The 17966-nt window shown below is 36.4% G+C and overlaps 1 protein-coding gene across 1 annotated transcript; it reads right to left on the reverse strand.

Annotated features, from left to right (window-relative positions):
* Positions 1 to 15674: 15674 nt before the first annotated feature.
* Positions 15675 to 16757, reverse strand: LOC137825260 (uncharacterized). Its single transcript, XM_068630932.1, has 2 exons — positions 16544 to 16757; positions 15675 to 16369 (listed from the first exon to the last, which is right to left on the reverse strand). Exons 1-2 carry the CDS (start codon positions 16755 to 16757, stop codon positions 15675 to 15677), a joined length of 909 nt encoding a protein of 302 aa, XP_068487033.1.
* Between the last annotated feature and the right edge of the window lie 1209 nt (positions 16758 to 17966).

The raw sequence follows: 17966 nt of genomic DNA on the forward strand, positions 1-17966 counted from the left end.
GAAACACCTCAACAGAGCAAGAGTGAAACACCTAAAAAGAGAGAAACACATGAGAGAAAAATGAGTGGATTACTAAAAGTGGATGAAGTGAAGAAGTTGCTACTTTCTAGCAAACCTCTTTATATACCTTATTGCAAAAATAACCACTTTGGGTGCTGACCATTCTAACCAAATTAATTATCTTCCTAGTGTTGATTCTCTTTTGTAAGAGTTCAAGGATATGTTTCCAAGTGAAATTCCTAGATGACTCCCACCTCTAAGGAACACGACATTGACCTTCTTCTAGGAGCATATTTTCCTAATAGGCCAGCTTATAGAAGCAACCCTCAAGAGACAAAGGAGATCCAAACTCAAGTTGAAGAATTGATGAACAAAGGATGGGTACAAGAGAGCATGAGCCCATGTGCTGTTCCAGTTATTTTGGTGCCTAAAAAGAATGGTTCTTAGAGGATGTGCACAAATTGTAGAGCACTAAATAACATTACCATCAAGTATAGACATCTTATTCCCAGGTTAGATGATTTACTGGATGAATTGTATGGTGGTTATATATTTTCAAAAATTGACTTAAGAAGTGGTTATCATCATATTAGGGAATCAATGAAGGAAAGGTTCAATTTTTTTGGTTGTTCACAGATTTTCCAAAATGGCTTATTTCATTCCTTGTAAAAAAATTGATGATGTTTTCCATGTAGCTGACTTGTTTTTCAGGGAGGTAGTAAGACTTCATGGACTACCAAGAAGTATTGTGAATGATAGGGATACAAAATTCCTAAGTCACTTTTGGAGGACATTATGGGGTAAGTTGGGTACTAAGATTTTGTTTTCAACTACTTGTCATCCCCAAACATATGGACAAACAAATGTAGTGAATACAACTTCGGGTACCTTAGAACTGTTTTGAAAAAAAATTGAAAGCTTGGGAATTATGTTTACCTCATATTGAGTTTGCTTACAATAGGTTTGTTCATAGCACAACAAATCGTTATCCATTTGAAATTTTGTATGGATTAAATCCTTTAACTCAATTAGACTTGTTACCTATGCCTAACATTTCTGTTTTAAATCATAAAGATGCACAAACTAAGGTTGACTACGTGAGAAAGCTACATGAAAAGGTTGAAGCACAAATTGAAAAAAGAAGTTGAAGGTTATTGTTATTGTTCTTGTCGGTTGACTTCCTCGTCAGTTGACCTTGGCGGCAAGCTCTAGCCCTGGTCTGCCTCTTCTGGAACCTGTTCTACGTCTTGTTACACTGAAACTCCATTGAAACAAAGGGGGCCCTACCTGTTGATTACACTCCGACGATCAAGTTAGTAGCTTACTAAATATTAAGAAGTATTCAGTTTCAGTCTAAGAAACAACGTACATTTATATGGGGTATCAAGCCCCTTTTATAACTATTCGTGTAACAACTTTCGTTCACGAGAATATAATCTCAACTAAAAGCATAACTGAAAATATTTAATCTTTTATCTCAACAGAAAAACCACCTGCGACGGGCACCAATTATCTTCAGGTGCTAACCACAGGCTAACATTCTGTTTTACATGTGCACCTTTATCTTTGGGCGCTCCTCTTTTATTCTCAATAACTATTAACTATCATGTAACTAACATGCAACGTATTCAGTTAACAAACTTATGTGTATATGTATTTAACTAACAACCACAAATATGCATATACTTATCTATAGGACAACTTATTTAATTATTCCCCACCGAGCATACAAATAAAATTGGGTCAAACTCATGACCCGCACCCTGGGCCCATTAGCCGAGTTGACCTACCTACTCCATGCACCGAGCTCCGACCACTGAGCACTGAGCCCTGAGCGCGCTGTCCAGTACACAAGCCCTTCAAGCTTGAATCGAGCTTGACTAGGCGAAGAGGCTTACGAGAATATAATCTCAATTGAAAACATATATAACAGAAAAATATTCTGCCTACGGGAACCTTTACTCACAGTGCTAACAACAGAAGAGAATCTTGTGCACCTTTATTCACGGGTGCACGCTACTTAACTTATCATATAGCAAACTAGCTCAAGTATGACTGTTTGAATATATAGCCTTTAAGCAAGAGGGGAGGGGAGGGGGGGGGGGTGGTGAATTGTTTAAACGAGATTTTCGAAAACTTTTGAAGGTTTAATGAAACTCAGTGAAGAAATCTAGAAAAGGAACCAAGTTAGCCAAGAATACAATCTGTTTTAAAGTGAAACACAGAAAAAAAACCCGGTTATTTCTTCGATTCAATCGATTGTTTATACCAGCAAAATTTAAAACAACTTAAAAACAAAATCTAAAAGAGATCAGAGCAAGAGAAATGCACACAAGCAGTTTATATTGGTTCACTCTTACACCAAGAGCTACATCCAGTCCCCAGAAACTTCTGGGTTTCTACTATGCAATCAAAACTAGAACACAAACCACCAAAAGAGTGACCTTGAGCCCTTTAAGAAACACACTCCTTTTGGCACAACAATCCACAGAAATCAGATCACCCTGTGATTTTGCACTTATACCCAATTACAGAAATACAGTAATCAAGGAAGAAGAGAATAAAATACACCTGGGTATTACAAAGCTTAAAGATCAGAAGTACACCCCAATCCTATTCCATACACTTGAAAATCCAAAGCTTGATGTGAATCTTGAAAACTTGAAATTGAATTTGCACTATGATTTCTCAAAACTGTTTTTCTTACTTTCCAGGAGCGTATAACTAACTTTTTATACTCCAAAGAATAATTAAAAACATTTAAAACAGGAGCGCATTTAGTTAGAAATTATTTAAGAGAGATTCACAAATCAGAACTGAATTCTGTTAGGATTTTCAAAGAAACAATCGGTTGAAAACACAAAACAACCGATTGATTTAGTTTGACAATTAAGTCAACCAACTCAAACAACTTTCAACCTTTTTCAAAACCTTCTAAGAACAAAACAACCAGTTGATTCGATAAAACAACAGGTTTTTTTTCACTTAGTTAAAAAACATTCCCTTTTAAAAAGGTTTTCAAATCAAATCAGTTATGGATTCAAACAAGGAGTGGATTACACTTTAATCTACCCAGATCCCACCCATACACAACAGCAACACCAACCTTTCATCAAACACCTTGGATTTGGATTCTTCAAAGCTCTTATTCTTGATCAATAATGATAACTACTATCACACACATGCGGACACTCTATTACTAACCCATCTCTACCTCTTAAGCATAAAATAATAAAGATAATAAGAATGCAACTTAGGAAAAATCTAAGCATGAAAAGTCGTGGAGTCATAAACTAACAAAGATCCTTTTGATGCACTACACACCCTTAGCCACATATCTTGATCTCACTAAGCTTTGTTTCGCAGAGCGCCTACTCGGCTGATCATTTGATCATTCACTCATCGAGATAGCCCAACTTACCATGCACCGAAACAACTTAACCATGACATCTCCTTGCCTATAACTCGTTCTTATGCCAAGTTAGGTTGTCTTACCTTGCCTCAAATCAAACAACTTAAGCATAACAAATAAAACTGCAGAGTGCCTGAACTCGGGTGGTCATACTTGACATCGGGCTAGGTCGTTTCACCTGACAACAAATAAACAAATTACACACAAAGCACTTACTTTAATCATTTTACCGAGGCAGGTCGTCTTACCTGAAAATAGAAAATCAACTTACATGCAGGGCGCCTACTTGGATCATTTTATCGAGACAAATTGTCTTACCTGACAACAAAAAATCAACTTACACGTAGGGCGCCTACTCAGATCATCTTTACCGAGCTAGGTTGTCTTACCTGACCTAAGCCAAGGAATCTTAATTATGGTCGATTAAGCTTCAAAGCGCCTAAACTCAGAATCTTACCGAGAAAAGGTCGTATCATCGTGCCTTAAGCCAAACAATCTTAATTATGGTCGATTAAACTTCAGAGCGCCTGAACTCAGAATCTTACCGAGAAAAGGTCATCTTACATGACTTAATCCAAACAATCTTAGTTATGGGCAATTAAACTTCGGAGCGCCTGAACCCAAAATCTTACCAAGAAAAGGTCGTCTAACCTCACTTAAGCCAAACAATATTAGTTATGGCAAATTAAACTTCAGAGCGCCTGAACTCAGAATCTTACCGAGAAAAGGTCATCTTACATGACTTAAGCCAAAATATCTTAGTTATGGCCAATTAAACTTCAAAGTGCCTGAACTCATAATCTTACCGAGAAAAGGTCGTCTTTTATGCCAATGGATAATCGGTTTACAAATAGGGCACCTACTCGGATAATCTTACCGAGAGAGGTCATCTTACCATGTGTTATCTTGCGTACCTGTATTGTATGAATGTATGCATAAATGCTTTGCCAACTATACCGACCTTACCCTGAACGTTGCATGGCTCACATAATATGAACTTACTAACTTGGATGAAACGAAGTGCATAAATTAATAAAATTGGCTCTTAACAAATAGGCTAACCTTTTGATGATCGACACGCTTCTAATCGGTCAAGCAGCCTATCACTTCAACTTGATCGGGATAATCTAAGCCCGAGCTTGGTCGGACGATGAGCTTTGACTACACTTGCCCCTGAGTCGGGTTGTCCTACTATGTGATCACTGCATCTGTTCCAGGTTAACTCCCCTCACAGGGCGCCTGCTCAAATAGCTACATCTACCCTGAGCTAGGTCATCTTACCATGTGCTCAATCGGATAACTTCACCCCCGTAAATTTCCCAGAAACAAACTTATTACTTGGTGACCTCATTAAAAAACCCCTGAGGCTTGCTACCTTCCACGTTCGTGGGATGACTCCACTGTCCTGAATTTCCAGTCGTTAAGCTCAGTCACCTAACACTTCTATGATCTTGTATAGTATAAAAGTTTGGTGTTATACTGCCTTTTATTGTCGAGCTACGGTAGAAAATAATCCTTTGTCATTCTTGACACATCAGTTATGACAAATTTGTCAAAGTGTTTGATCTTTGTTGCATGTATCTCCTTTTTTCTTTTGCCATAGAGTTAAAATCAAAATATACGCTATGTATAATAATGTTTACTAGAACAATCACTAGTGCAAAATGAAGAAAAGAATGCTCTTTATTTAGCGTGGCTTTGCGCTTAAACGCATTTGTAAAAAATGTGGTGGCATTTTTGAAATTAATTTGATTTTCAAATGCGGTTTTTACGTTTAGCTGCATTTGTAAATCCTTTTTACCATAAATTTCTTTAGTGCGCCACACACTTTCGTAGTTTCTTTCTCTTCTTGCCTCTCGTTTGCACTGTTTATGCGCTAGCGTAAGAAGTTCATCTGTTTTTCTACATCTTCATTATAAGTTTGTAAGTTTCTTGGATCGCTTTCTTCCTCTCCATCTTCACAAATGTACGTTTTATAAATTTTGTTCGTTTCCTTATATTTCTTTTTTATGCTTGCATTGGTGGTCTAAGGTATTGTTCCATTGGCTACTCCGTCGCAGTTCCACCACCACTTCCGCTGTCGTTGTTGTTGCTGGCGCTCCCCTGCCACTCTTCACCACCAATGTTGGTTCACACACAAGGTTGGTGTGTTGTTTTAAATTTTTTGATTTTTTCTTTAATTTTTTGAATTTTTTTTTTGTATTATAATTTGTATATTTTAAATTTTATATTATTTAGTATTTATTATATTTTGAATTTGTATGTTTTTTTATGTATTATAATTTGTATTTTTTAAAATTTATATTATTTAGTATTAGTACTTATTATATTTTGAATTTGTTCCTTTTTATGTATTTTATATTAAAATTTATATTATTTAGTAGTTAGTTGTTACTTTATATGTTATATTCAGCAATAATACGTTATGGTATTGAGTCTGGGGTGTTCGACCCTCGGCAAACGCGTGAGATAGAACACTGATTGAAAAATCCTAACCATTCCAGAATATATAATGGATCGAAATTGGATGAATTATGTTCGTATAAGTGACGAGTACGAAAAAGGAGTAGCAGAATTTATACAATTTGCACAACGTAACGCGATTAATAGTGGTCATGATGGAGCAAAGATCAGGTGTCCGTGCGTTAACTGTTTGGATGGAAGGATACTGGATGTTAATATAACGAGGGAGCACCTGCTATGTGATGGGTTTCTCCGATCTTATACAACTTGGACATGGCATGGTGAGTTATTAAATTTACCACGTGTTTCCGTAACTGAAGAATACGTGGGGTCCACCATGGATGAAGCAGTACACGATGATGTAGATGATGATCAATTGGAGGACATGATTCGTGATGTATTTGCTGATTCTTTTGCAAAAGCGCATGGATATGGAAGTATGTCAAGTGATGCAGAGACTCCATTGTATCCTGGATCAACTAACTTTACACGGTTGTCGGTGGTGTTAATATTGATGAATTTGAAGGCAATAAATGGATGGACTGATAAAAGCTTCACGGAATTGCTTCAGTTGTTGAAGGATATGCTTCCAGAGGGAAATACTCTACCTAATCGTAATTATGAGGCCAAAAAGATTCTTTGTCCAATGGGTATGGAGTATAAAAAGATACATGCATTTCCTAATGATTGTATATTATACCGGAAATATTTTGAATTGTTGAAAAGTTGTCCGAAGTGTGGGTTATCACGTTATAAGTTGAAACAAAAAGATGATGATACTATTGAAGATATAAAAAAGCATGGTCCCCCAATGAAGGTTGTGTGGTATCTTCCCATCATTCCAAGGATGAAGCGTTTGTTTGCAAACCTAAACGATGCTAAGAATCTTAGATGGCATGTAGATGAGAGGAAATGTGATGGTATGTACCGACATCCAGTTGATTCTATTCAGTGGAAGAAATTTGATGATGAGTTTCCAGAGTTTGGTAAAGAATCAAGAAATATCCTACTTGGTTTAGTTACAGACGGAATGAATTCATTTGGTAATATGAGTACAAATCACAGTTCATGGCCTGTTTTACTAGTTATTTACAACTTACCTCTTGGATTGTGCATGAAGCGAAAATACATGATGTTTTCTATGATGATATTAGGTCCAAAACAACCAGGGAATGATATTAATGTTTATCTAAGTCCCTTAATTGAAGATTTGAAGTTAATGTGGGACCAGGGTGTTGAAGTATTTGACGGATTTGCTAATGAAACTTTCAAGCTTCATTCCATGTTATTTTGCACCATCAATGAATTTTCGGCATATGGTAACTTATCAGGTTATAGTGTTAAGGGTCATAAAGCATGCCCAATATGTGAAGAAGACACTGTTTCTCAACAATTGAAACATGGAAAAAAGATAGTATATCTTCGACATCAGAGGTTTCTTAGAAGTCATCATCCTTACCGGAGGTTGAAAAAAGCCTTTAATGGACACCAAGAGGCTAGTGGTCCACCAACTCCATTAACTGGTCTTGAGGTTTACGAAAAGGTAAATAACATAGACCACACCTTCGGTAAGTAAAAAAAAAGTCATATGTGACAAACATTTGGAAGAAGAAATCAATCTTCTTTGATCTTCCGTACTAGTCGAGGTTAGAAGTCAGACATTATATAGATGGAATGCATGTTGAGAAGAATGTGTGTGATAGCTTAATTGGTACACTTCTTAACATTAATGGGAAGATAAAGGATGGTCTAAATGCTCGTTTAGATTTGATTGAGATGAACATACGAGGCGAGTTGGAACCCATAGAAATGGGTAAGCGTACATATTTGCCCCTAGCCTGTTACAAAATGTCAAAAGATGAAAAAATTAGTTTTTGTCAATGTCTAAAGGGTGTCAAAGTGCCACAAGGACATTCCTCAAATGTGAAGAGCCTAGTGTCAATGCAAGATTTGAAGTTAATTGCGTTGAAGTCTCATGATTGCCACATCTTGATGCAACTTTTGTTGCCGGTAGCTATTCGTGGGATCTTACCAAAAAATGTTAGACATACCATAACCCGTTTGTGCTCATTCTTCTCTTCCATCTATTGTAAAGTCATTGATCCATCAAAACTAGATGAACTTCAAAATGAAACTGTTGTTATCTTGTGTTGGAGATGTTTTTTCCTCCATCTTTTTTTGAGATCATGGTTCATCTAGTGGTGCATCTGGTAAGAGAGGTTAGATTGTGTGGACCAGTGTACTTAAGATGGATGTATCCTATTGAGCGGTATATAAATTTTTTGAAAGGTTATGTGAAAAATCATTATCATCCAGAAGCTTCAATGATTGAAAGGTACATAGCTAAAGAAAGTATTGAATTTTGTTCAGAGTACATGTCAAAAGCAAATCAAATAGGTCTTCCAGCTAATTCATGGCACCACAAACATTCTACAAGTAAATGTTTACGTGGTGTGAATATTGTAAGCAAATCTCGATCAGAAGTCTTGAAAGCACATTTGCATATATTGAATAACACAAATGAAGTTATACCTTACATAGAAGCTCACAAAGCCATTGTGAAGGCAAATAACCCAAGACAAGTAGAGAAATGGGTCTTGATGGAACATAATAGAACTTTCACGCCTTGGTTTAAAGACGAGGTGTTGAAGGATTCAACGACATCAGAGACCTTGACCTGGTTGGTTGTTGGATTGAAGTTTGATGTCATCTCATGTACAGCGTACGAAGTGAATAATTGTATATTTTACACGAAGTCTATGGATGAAAAAAGTACAGTTCAAAATTCTGGTGTTACTCTTGAAGCCAAGTCAATGCAGTTTTCGACTTCGAAAGATACAAATCCAGTACTTGGATCAATGGCATATTATGGGTTTATAGAAGAGATATGGGAGGTTGACTACACTAAGTTTTTCGTTCCAGTTTTCAAGTGTAAATGGGTTGACAATAAAAGTGGAGTTAAAATTGATGAATCAGGATTCACACTAGTGGACTTTCGAAAGATAGGGTATCGAGATGAGCCATTTATAATGGTTCAACAAGCATCTCAGGTTTTCTACGTGAAAGATCCTACGTCAGAACATCGGCCTGTCGTTTTACACGAGAAAAAATAAGGGGAGGCCATAGATGATATTCAAAATGGTGACCCCTGTTCATTCACACCAATGATAATTAATAAAGATGACGATGTACTTGATGATGTACGTGCAACCTGTAAAGACCACAGTGAAGGAATTTACATATGAACAATCAACCTACATGCAACCCGTAAATAAGCATTTAGAATTTTATGTATTATTTTTATATGATTTTAATTCGATACAGATTAACCAATGTTTGTTACCTAATTTTTTTAACAGAGATATGGATGACGATTAGACTCCAATAAGACCTCGATCCGATCGAGGCAGTAGAAGACCTATTAGATTGAAGCGTCTCGCATTGAAACGTGCTGCTGGTGAGAAGACACGTGTTGACATTGACGTCAACATTGGAGTGGCTTTTGGTCCTAAAGCAAATCAGTTTATGAGTTATCTTGGATTTGTTTCTCGTGATAGGCTCTCCATTTTGATTAATTCATGGGATGAGGTGTCAGAGGTCGATCGGAACATGATCTGGGAGGATGTTCTGGTAAGCTTTACATTATTATTGTTATCATATAATGCTTTTTAATATTCATTGATTAATTTTAATTTGGTGATGTTATTTTCCAGGCAAACTTTGAAATTCCTGATGTGGAACCGCTTCGATCAAAGATTATATCCAATACCAGACTTAAATTTCGTCACTTTAAGTCAAGACTGACTTCGAGATATGTTTTTGGCGACCTTAAAGACGAAAATCCATGTTTAAAGTACAAACATATTAATGAAGAGACATGGTGTCTTTTTAAAAAAAACAGTGAAAATGAGGCTTGGATGGTAAGTGAAGTAACTTAACTATTTTTATTTATATAACATTAATAAGTTTATGTTGTTTAATTCACTTTGTTTATTTCAATTATGACAGGATCGTCGGAAGAAAGCTCAAGAGATAGCTTTGAAGAATGTCACCCCGCACGTACTCTCTCGTTCGGGGTATCGAAAACTTGAGCAATCACTGAAGGTGGAAAAGGAGAAATCTAGACAAGGGACGTCGTCTGAGAATGTGGAAACAGGGGTCACTTCTCCTCCATCACCACCTTTTCGCCATGTAAAATGGAAGAGGGTCCGAATTAAAAAGTTAGGTGCACCAAGTTTTTGAGCAATTTGGGGTCATCATCAAAAAAATTGTAAGTTATTTTTAGTTTTTTTTTTCATTTATTTTAAAGAATTAATTATATTAAAAACTTATATGATTTTTGTCTCTTGCAGGATTCCTTGGAATTCCAAGATAATTTTGTTCCTGAAGGTCGTCATGATATCTTGGTTGAAGCAATTGAACGACCTGAGCATTGTGGTCGTGTTCGTGCAACTGGACAAGGGGTTGGAATTAAACTATATTTTGGAGTTTTACAATGACATTCATCCTCCTCCCCCAAAGAGAGCGAAGCTCAAATGAAGACTAAGATACGTGAAGAATTAATGGAGGAGATGAGAAAGGAGACTGATTGGATGCGGCTAGAGATGAGAAAGGAGAATGATCGAATGTGACAAGAGTTCATATCGCAACAACTTTGTGCTGAGCCGATTCAACCCCTTGTTAGTCCCACTTCCAAGAACACAAAGGGGAGTTGTGCGGCTCCTACATCATCAGGGGATGATATCATTGGGCAGACGAGGAAATGTGAGCTACTAGTAGCGGTCGACAAGCTTCCTCAAGTGGTGGCCCTTGGAAAAGTCTATGAAGAGGCCACCACCTTACATAACGTTCTTCTCTCCCCTGATGTGGCGAAGGTAACAGTTGAAAAAATACGAGTACCTGATGCTCGTGTTCCACTACCTTCATATGAGATAACCACTGTGGTCGATGCATTTCAGACATTCGTTGTCTGTCCCAGACACCTCATTCGATTTATGCCACAACCTCATGTAATAATTTCATTTCATTATATTAATTTATATTTATATTTATATATTACATATAATTTAATACAAATGTTCTTTATTTTGTAGAAACCTCTTCGCAAACCAAGTCCGAAGATAAAGCATGAGGTTCCAGTTGACGATCCTATAGCTTCCTTAGGTCTAGTTGCTAGTCAGATTGGTCATCAACCTTTTGAAGTTCCGTGGGATGATACATTTTTTCAAATAAACACTGAATTGCCACTGTTCATGTACAACACAGATTCATTAGAATTTGTAGCTGGGAATCAGGAGCTCAATATAAATATAATTCAATTTTTTATGTTGTAAGTATCTTTACCTATATTTCAATTTACTTTATGTTAAATTATTATTGATTATGCTTTAATTAATAACTTGTAGGTTTTTGCATGGAGTCTGTCTCACTGAGGAGAAGGAAAATGTGTATGGATTCTTAGATTTTGTGATAAGATTCCAATAGCAAGATATAGATGATTCTTTGACATTTTATGGAATCAACTTGAGTTGGAAAGGTAATAGGCACTTTTCTAGAATTGGATCAATGTTCTTTGATTCAAGAACTCACCAAAACTTGAGCCACCACACCAAAACTCATATGGAAGTCCATTTCTTGTCAATTGAACCGGTTAAAAGGCATAAGAACTCAAATGAACCGTTTAAAATGCCTAACAAATGAATTGCACCAGACAAAAGCAAGAAGAAAGAAGATGAACCGAACAAAACAAGAAATAAAGCTAAAGCACCGAATAGAAATGCAAGAAAGGACCTAAGACATGTTTTAAGAGTTCATAAGGACATGGAGATGGAAGAAAAAGATGGAAAAGAGAGAAGACTTATGTGGTTGTAGTTCTTGGTTGATGAACACGCCACTTGAAGTGTGATTGCTCCAAGATAAGTGTGAATTGTCGCCACTTGAGGAACCAAGGCACTCAAGATGAGACTAGGAAGAGGAGAAGACAATTCTCACTCACTCAATCACCAATTTTGGAGAGTTTCATTACTTCAAAAATCAATTCTATTATTTGAAGGACCTAAGCCCTCCTTTTATAGGGGGAGAATCGGTCATGAAACTTACAAAGCAAGCTAACCAAAAGTCCCTTGCATGCTACCCACTTCTAGTGCCTAAAGTGAGACATGAAGAGTCACCTTCTAGAAAATTCTAAACTAATGCCTAAAGATGCTTTACAAAAGAGGTATCTAAGGTTTCCCTCTAAGCACCTTCCTAAAATACTATATATTTAAACATTCTTCTTTTTATACAAAAGATACTATAAAAAGAGAAAACATTCTACCACTACTTCCTAATTCTTTAAACTTGCTCCTTGTAAGCCTTTGAGGTAAACTAATATCTTCTTGAGCATCTTCAACTTCGGCCTCTACCTCTTCTTGATCTTGATTTTCGGCCTCTACCTCTTTTTGATCTTGATCTCCATCATACTCCCCGAGTTGGAGAGAATTCGACCACGAATTCTGGAGACCTACAGAAAAAGGAGTTAGATCACTGATATTAAAAGTATGACTACCAAGGTATGTATCAGACATATCTAACTCATAAGCATCATCATTAATCCTCTTTAGGACTTGGAAAGGTCCATCACTACGAGGCATTAGTTTGGACTTCCTTTGAGTAGGAAAACGATCTTTCCTCAAATGAAGCCAAACCCAATCACCTTCATCAAATAATAATGCTTTTCTCCTTTTGTTGGCAAGTTCAACATACTTGCCAACCTTCTTCTCAATTCTCAACTTGATGTCTTTATGCAAATTTTTAATAAAGGAAGCTTTGTCATTACCATCTTTGCACAAGACATCATCAAGTATGGGAATAGGAAGAAGATCAAGAGGTGTTAAGGGATTAAACCCAAAGACAACCTCAAAAGGAGAATGTGAGGTGGTAGAATTTACTACACGATTATAAGCAAATTCAACATGTGGTAGTAAATTCTCCCAAACTCTAGGATTCCCGGAAATAAAGCATCTCAACAGTTGTCCCAAAGTTCTATTTACCACTTCGGTTTGACCATCGGTTTGTGGGTGACAAGTGGTAGAAAATAAAAGTTTAGTACCAAACTTACCCCACAAGGTCTTCCAAAAGTGACTCAAGAATTTGGAATCTCTATCGGACACAATAGTTCTAGGAATACCATGTAAACGAACCACTTCTTGAAAGAAGAGGTTTGCAATATGACATGCATCATCCACTTTGTGGCAAGGAATAAAGTGAGCCATCTTTGAAAAACGATCCACTACCACAAAAATGGAATCCTTACCCTTAGATGTCTTAAGTAATCCTAAGATGAAATCCATAGAAATGTCAACCCAAGACATTGAAGGGATAGGAAGAGGAGTATATAAACCATGGGGATGTATTCTAGATTTAGCTTTATGGCAAGCTATGCATTTTTCACACAAACTATGAACATGTTTATGCATATGAGGCCAAAATAAATGTTCATGTAACACATCCAAAGTTTTTGCAACCCCAAAATGGCCCATTAATCCTCCCTCATGTGCTTCTCTAACAAAAGATAATCTAATGGAGCTTTGGGGAACACAAAGACGTTTTCCTTTAAAAAGAAAGCCATCTTGTATAAAATTCTTTGTGTTCACCTTTGATACACTCTTGATAGATAAGAGAAAAATCAAAGTCTTCATGATAAAGATCCTTAATGTGATCAAAGCCAAGAAATTGAGAACCTAAAAGATTGAGCAAGGCATAGCGTCTAGAAAGAGCATCGGCCACAATATTATTTTTGCCTTGCTTACGTTTGATCACATAAGGAAATTGCTCAAGGAATTCCACCCACTTAGCATGCCTCTTATTGAGTTTGTTTTGGCTTTTCAAATATTTAAGAGATTCATGATCACTATGAATCACAAACTCTTTAGGAAAAAGATAATGTTGCCAAGTAAACAAAGCTCTAACAAGTGCATATAATTCTTTATCATAAGTGGAATAATTGGGATGAATTCCTTTCAATTTCTCACTAAAGTAAGCTATGGGGTGGCCCTCTTGAAGGAGAACAACCCTAATGCCTATACTTGAAGCATCACATTTAATCTCAAATGTTTTAGTAAAATTAGGAAGTGCTAAAATGGGAGCATGAGTCAATTTTTCTTTTAAAACATCAAAAGCATTTTGTTGTGCTTCTCCCCATTTAAAAACCACATCCTTTTTTACTATACCATTGAGAGGTGCAACTATGGTACCGAAATTGGGTACAAATCTTCTATAAAAAGAAGCAAGACCATGGAAACTTCGGACATCATTCACATTGGTAGGCGTTGGCCAATTTTGAATGGCTACTACCTTAGATTGATCTACATGGACCCCTTTTTTACTCACAACAAACCCTAGGAATTCTATATGATCAAGTGCAAACATACATTTAGCAAGGTTAGCATACAAATGTTCTTTCCTAAGGGTTTCCAAGACTTGTCTAACATGCATCTTATGGTCACACAAAGACAAGCTATAAATGAGGATATCATCAAAATAAACAACAACAAACTTGTCAATGAATGGTCTTAAAGCATGATGCATGAGGCGCATGAAAGTACTTGGAGCATTAGTTAAACCAAATGGCATAACCAACCACTCATATAAACCAAAGTTGGTTTTAAAGGCCGTCTTCCATTCATCACGCGATTTAATACAAATTTGATTGTAGCCGCTTTTAAGATCAATCTTTGTAAAAATTTTGGAACCATGCAATTCATCCAACAAATCATCAAGCCTAGGTATGGGATGCCTATACTTAATTGTAATGTTATTTATAGCTCTACAATCTGAACACATCCTCCATGTGCCATCTTTTTTTGGGACAAGTATAATAGGCATAGCACAAGGGCTCATGTTATCTTGAACCCAACCTTTAACAATTAATTCCTCAATTTGTTGGCGAATTTCCCTAGACTCACTTGGATTGGTCCTATAGGCCAGACGATTGGGTAAAGAAGATCCTGAAATTAAATCAATTTGGTGCTCAATCCCTCTTAAAGGTGGAAGGCCTTTTGGAGGATCTTGAAACACGTCATGAAACTCCTTTACCAAATTATCCAAACAATGAGGACTATCTACAAGTGGTTCTAACTTAAGACGTCTAGGAATAGCTAAGAAGATAGGATTGTGAGCCACTATATCCCTTTGGACCTCATGCCTAGAAATAAGAAGCGTAGGCTTAGGACTCTTTACTTTTTCATTCTCCCTCTTTTTCTTCATAAGAATTTGGTCCTCATGGACTTCTCTTGGAGAGAGAGATTTCAAAATGACCTTGTGACCATGGAAATCAAAAGAGAGTTATTGGTAAAGCCATCATGAAAAACTTTTCTATCATATTGCCAAGGCCTTCCCAAAAGAACATGTGTAGCTTCCATGGGCACAACATCACATAAGACCTCATCCTTGTATTTTCCAATAGAGAAATTAATGAGGACTTGTTTATTCACAATGATTTCGCCTACTTCACTTAGCCATTGCAATTTGTAGGGCTTTGTATGAGAGATAGTAGGCAATCTAAGCTTATCTACTACTCTTGTACTAGCCACATTAGCACAACTACCACCATCCATTATTAAAGAACAAATGTTGTTTTGAATAAGACATCTTGTATGAAAAATATTTTCCCTTTGACTTTCATGAAAAGGTTGTAAAACTTGTCCAAGAAGTCTTCTCACAACCAACAAATCTCCTTCAAGTGGACTCTCACTCTCATGCTCACTAGATGATCTAGAATGTGAAGAGTGCTTAGGTGAATCCGAATCATGCTCACTAACTACAATGCCATTATGCACATATTCCTTTTAGAAGGACAATTAGCCGCAATGTGACCATAACCCATACACTTAAAGCATTTCTTACTAGACGATTTGATTGGAGATTTAGGATTAGAAGTTGAAGGCCTAGATTCCTTAGGTTTGAAAGAAGACTCTTTAGAAGGGTTTTTGGAAAAAGATTTTCTATTTTTCCAAGAGTTGTTGTAGTAACCATCATTGGGAGAATTTTTAAAAGCATGTCTTTTAGCAATTTGGGCCTCAACCTTCATTGCAAGATGAACCAAAGATCCTAAAGATGAATACTCTTGAAGCTCAACAACATCTTGAATATCCCTCCTTAGACCACTTACAAACCTAGCTATCAAGGCTTCCTCACTCTCTCTCAAATTAACCTTAAGCAAAAGCGTTTCCAACTCCTTGAAATATGCATCCACACTTAGCATGCCTTGTTGAAACCGTTGGAGCTTTAACATGAGGTCTTTCCTAAAGTGTGGTGGTACAAACCTAAAGCGCATACACTCAACCAAATCGTTCCAAGAGACCACGGGAGGTCTCTTGTTATAGCAAATGTCCGTTACATAGTTATGCCACCATTTCATGGCATAATCAACAAATTCTAGGGTGGCTATCTTCACCTTTTGGTCCTCCTCAACCTCATAGGTGTTAAAGATTTGTTCACATTTAGCCTCCCAATCTAGATATACATTAGGATCACTATCCCCATTAAAACTAGGAACTTTTACAAAAGGAACTTGAGGCTTGGACTCATGGTGAGGTCTTTGGTCATGGTGATGGCTTCCCTCATTGGAATGACGATGATGCCTCCTTCATCTAGGATCATCTCTATAGCCATGAGCAAATGCAGAACCTTTTGAAGAATGCCTAGGAGAAGGCTGTCTCTCATGCAAAGAATGGACAACTCCTTCTTGCTTCAATTCAATCTTGGCCATACGTGCTTCTAATCTTTGTAACTCTTCATCCTTTTGAGCAAGAGCCTTCCTTGCTTCTTTCAATTCATTAAGAACATAAGCTCTATGAGTAGAGCGTGGCTTTGAAGATTCAGCACTTGAATAGGTATCCATTAGAAAAGAAAACAGCAAACACAAGAACAAACAATGTTAAGAAAACAAAGTTAGCAACAACAATTAGAACAAAATGCCGAAGGTAGGAGTCACTCAAAGCACTCCAAAGAAGGAATACTTCCCTTTACCAATATGATCTTGAGGTCTTTAGTAACCTCAAATGAAATATGCCAAAGCAATAGCATACAATCTCAAAGCTAAGCACCACAAAACCAAAGAATCAATGAAAGACAAACAAGAAAAGGTATAAACAAGAAAAGGCTATAACAAAAGGAATACAAGATATATGACAAACACAAAGATTAGTGAATAAAAGACAAGCAAGAAAATAAGGTACTCAATGAAAAAATAAGGCACACAAAAGACCTAAAGAAAAGCACTAGAGTAGAAGAAGAAAACAAAAACAGAACTATTGGACAATATTTTTGTGCAAACTGTGCGTGATGTTTACAGATTTATCTAGAATGATATAAAGCGAACTGGATTATGAAATTGTAACCACAGAAAGTTCAAGATCTTATCTCAATAATGGCACTGAAATTACTCAAAAACAGTAAGCCAATTAATTGTGATAAATTTTCTAAAATCACTGCCAGATTACCGTATTTTTTTCGGCAGAATTACACACTGTTTGTATTTCATTTATCATTTTTTTTGTACTTTGAATTTTGAAGTACTTCTTTTTTCTACTTTTTTATAACACTTTGACGAACTCAAATCCAGAATTTCAGAAATTTCTAGTAAGCAAATCAATTGCAATAAATCGAAACAGTTAGCACGTTTTCAGAAAATAGAGGAAACCTAACAGGAATGAAAAACATAATTAAGAACTAGCAAAGACATAATAGAAATGATGTTTAAGAACTTGTATACGTCTAAAATACAAGTATGAACTCAATACTAAAAAGAAAATGCATCAAAGGATAAAGAAACAAACTCAGAAAACTACACCACACAAAATTAAGAAACAAAAATTACAACAAAAGGACCACAAAGAATTGATAACATTGTTGGAAGCAACATGACTTGACAAAACTTTATAAGGATTCACAAATCAAAAAGACACAAAAACAATGTAATATCAAAAAGAAAACAACAAGAAAACTCAAAAAAAAATAACCTAAAACAGAAAGGAAACAACAAGAATAGAAAGTTCTTGAATTAAAGAGCCTACAAACAACTCAAAACACAAACAAGAATAAACCTAAA

Source organism: Phaseolus vulgaris, chromosome 8 (assembly GCF_000499845.2).
Source record: "Phaseolus vulgaris cultivar G19833 chromosome 8, P. vulgaris v2.0, whole genome shotgun sequence".
In the NCBI taxonomy this organism is placed as follows: Eukaryota; Viridiplantae; Streptophyta; class Magnoliopsida; order Fabales; family Fabaceae; genus Phaseolus; species Phaseolus vulgaris.

Bases quoted from the DNA above. Each gene is read 5' to 3' on its own strand.
- LOC137825260 (XM_068630932.1), bottom strand. From the start codon at position 16,757: ATGGATACCTATTCAAGTGCTGAATCTTCAAAGCCACGCTCTACTCAT. The intron at 16,370-16,543 runs GTTCTGCATTTG...ATGTATATCTAG, and splicing joins TCCTAGGCATTCTTCAAAAG to ATTGGGAGGCTAAATGTGAA.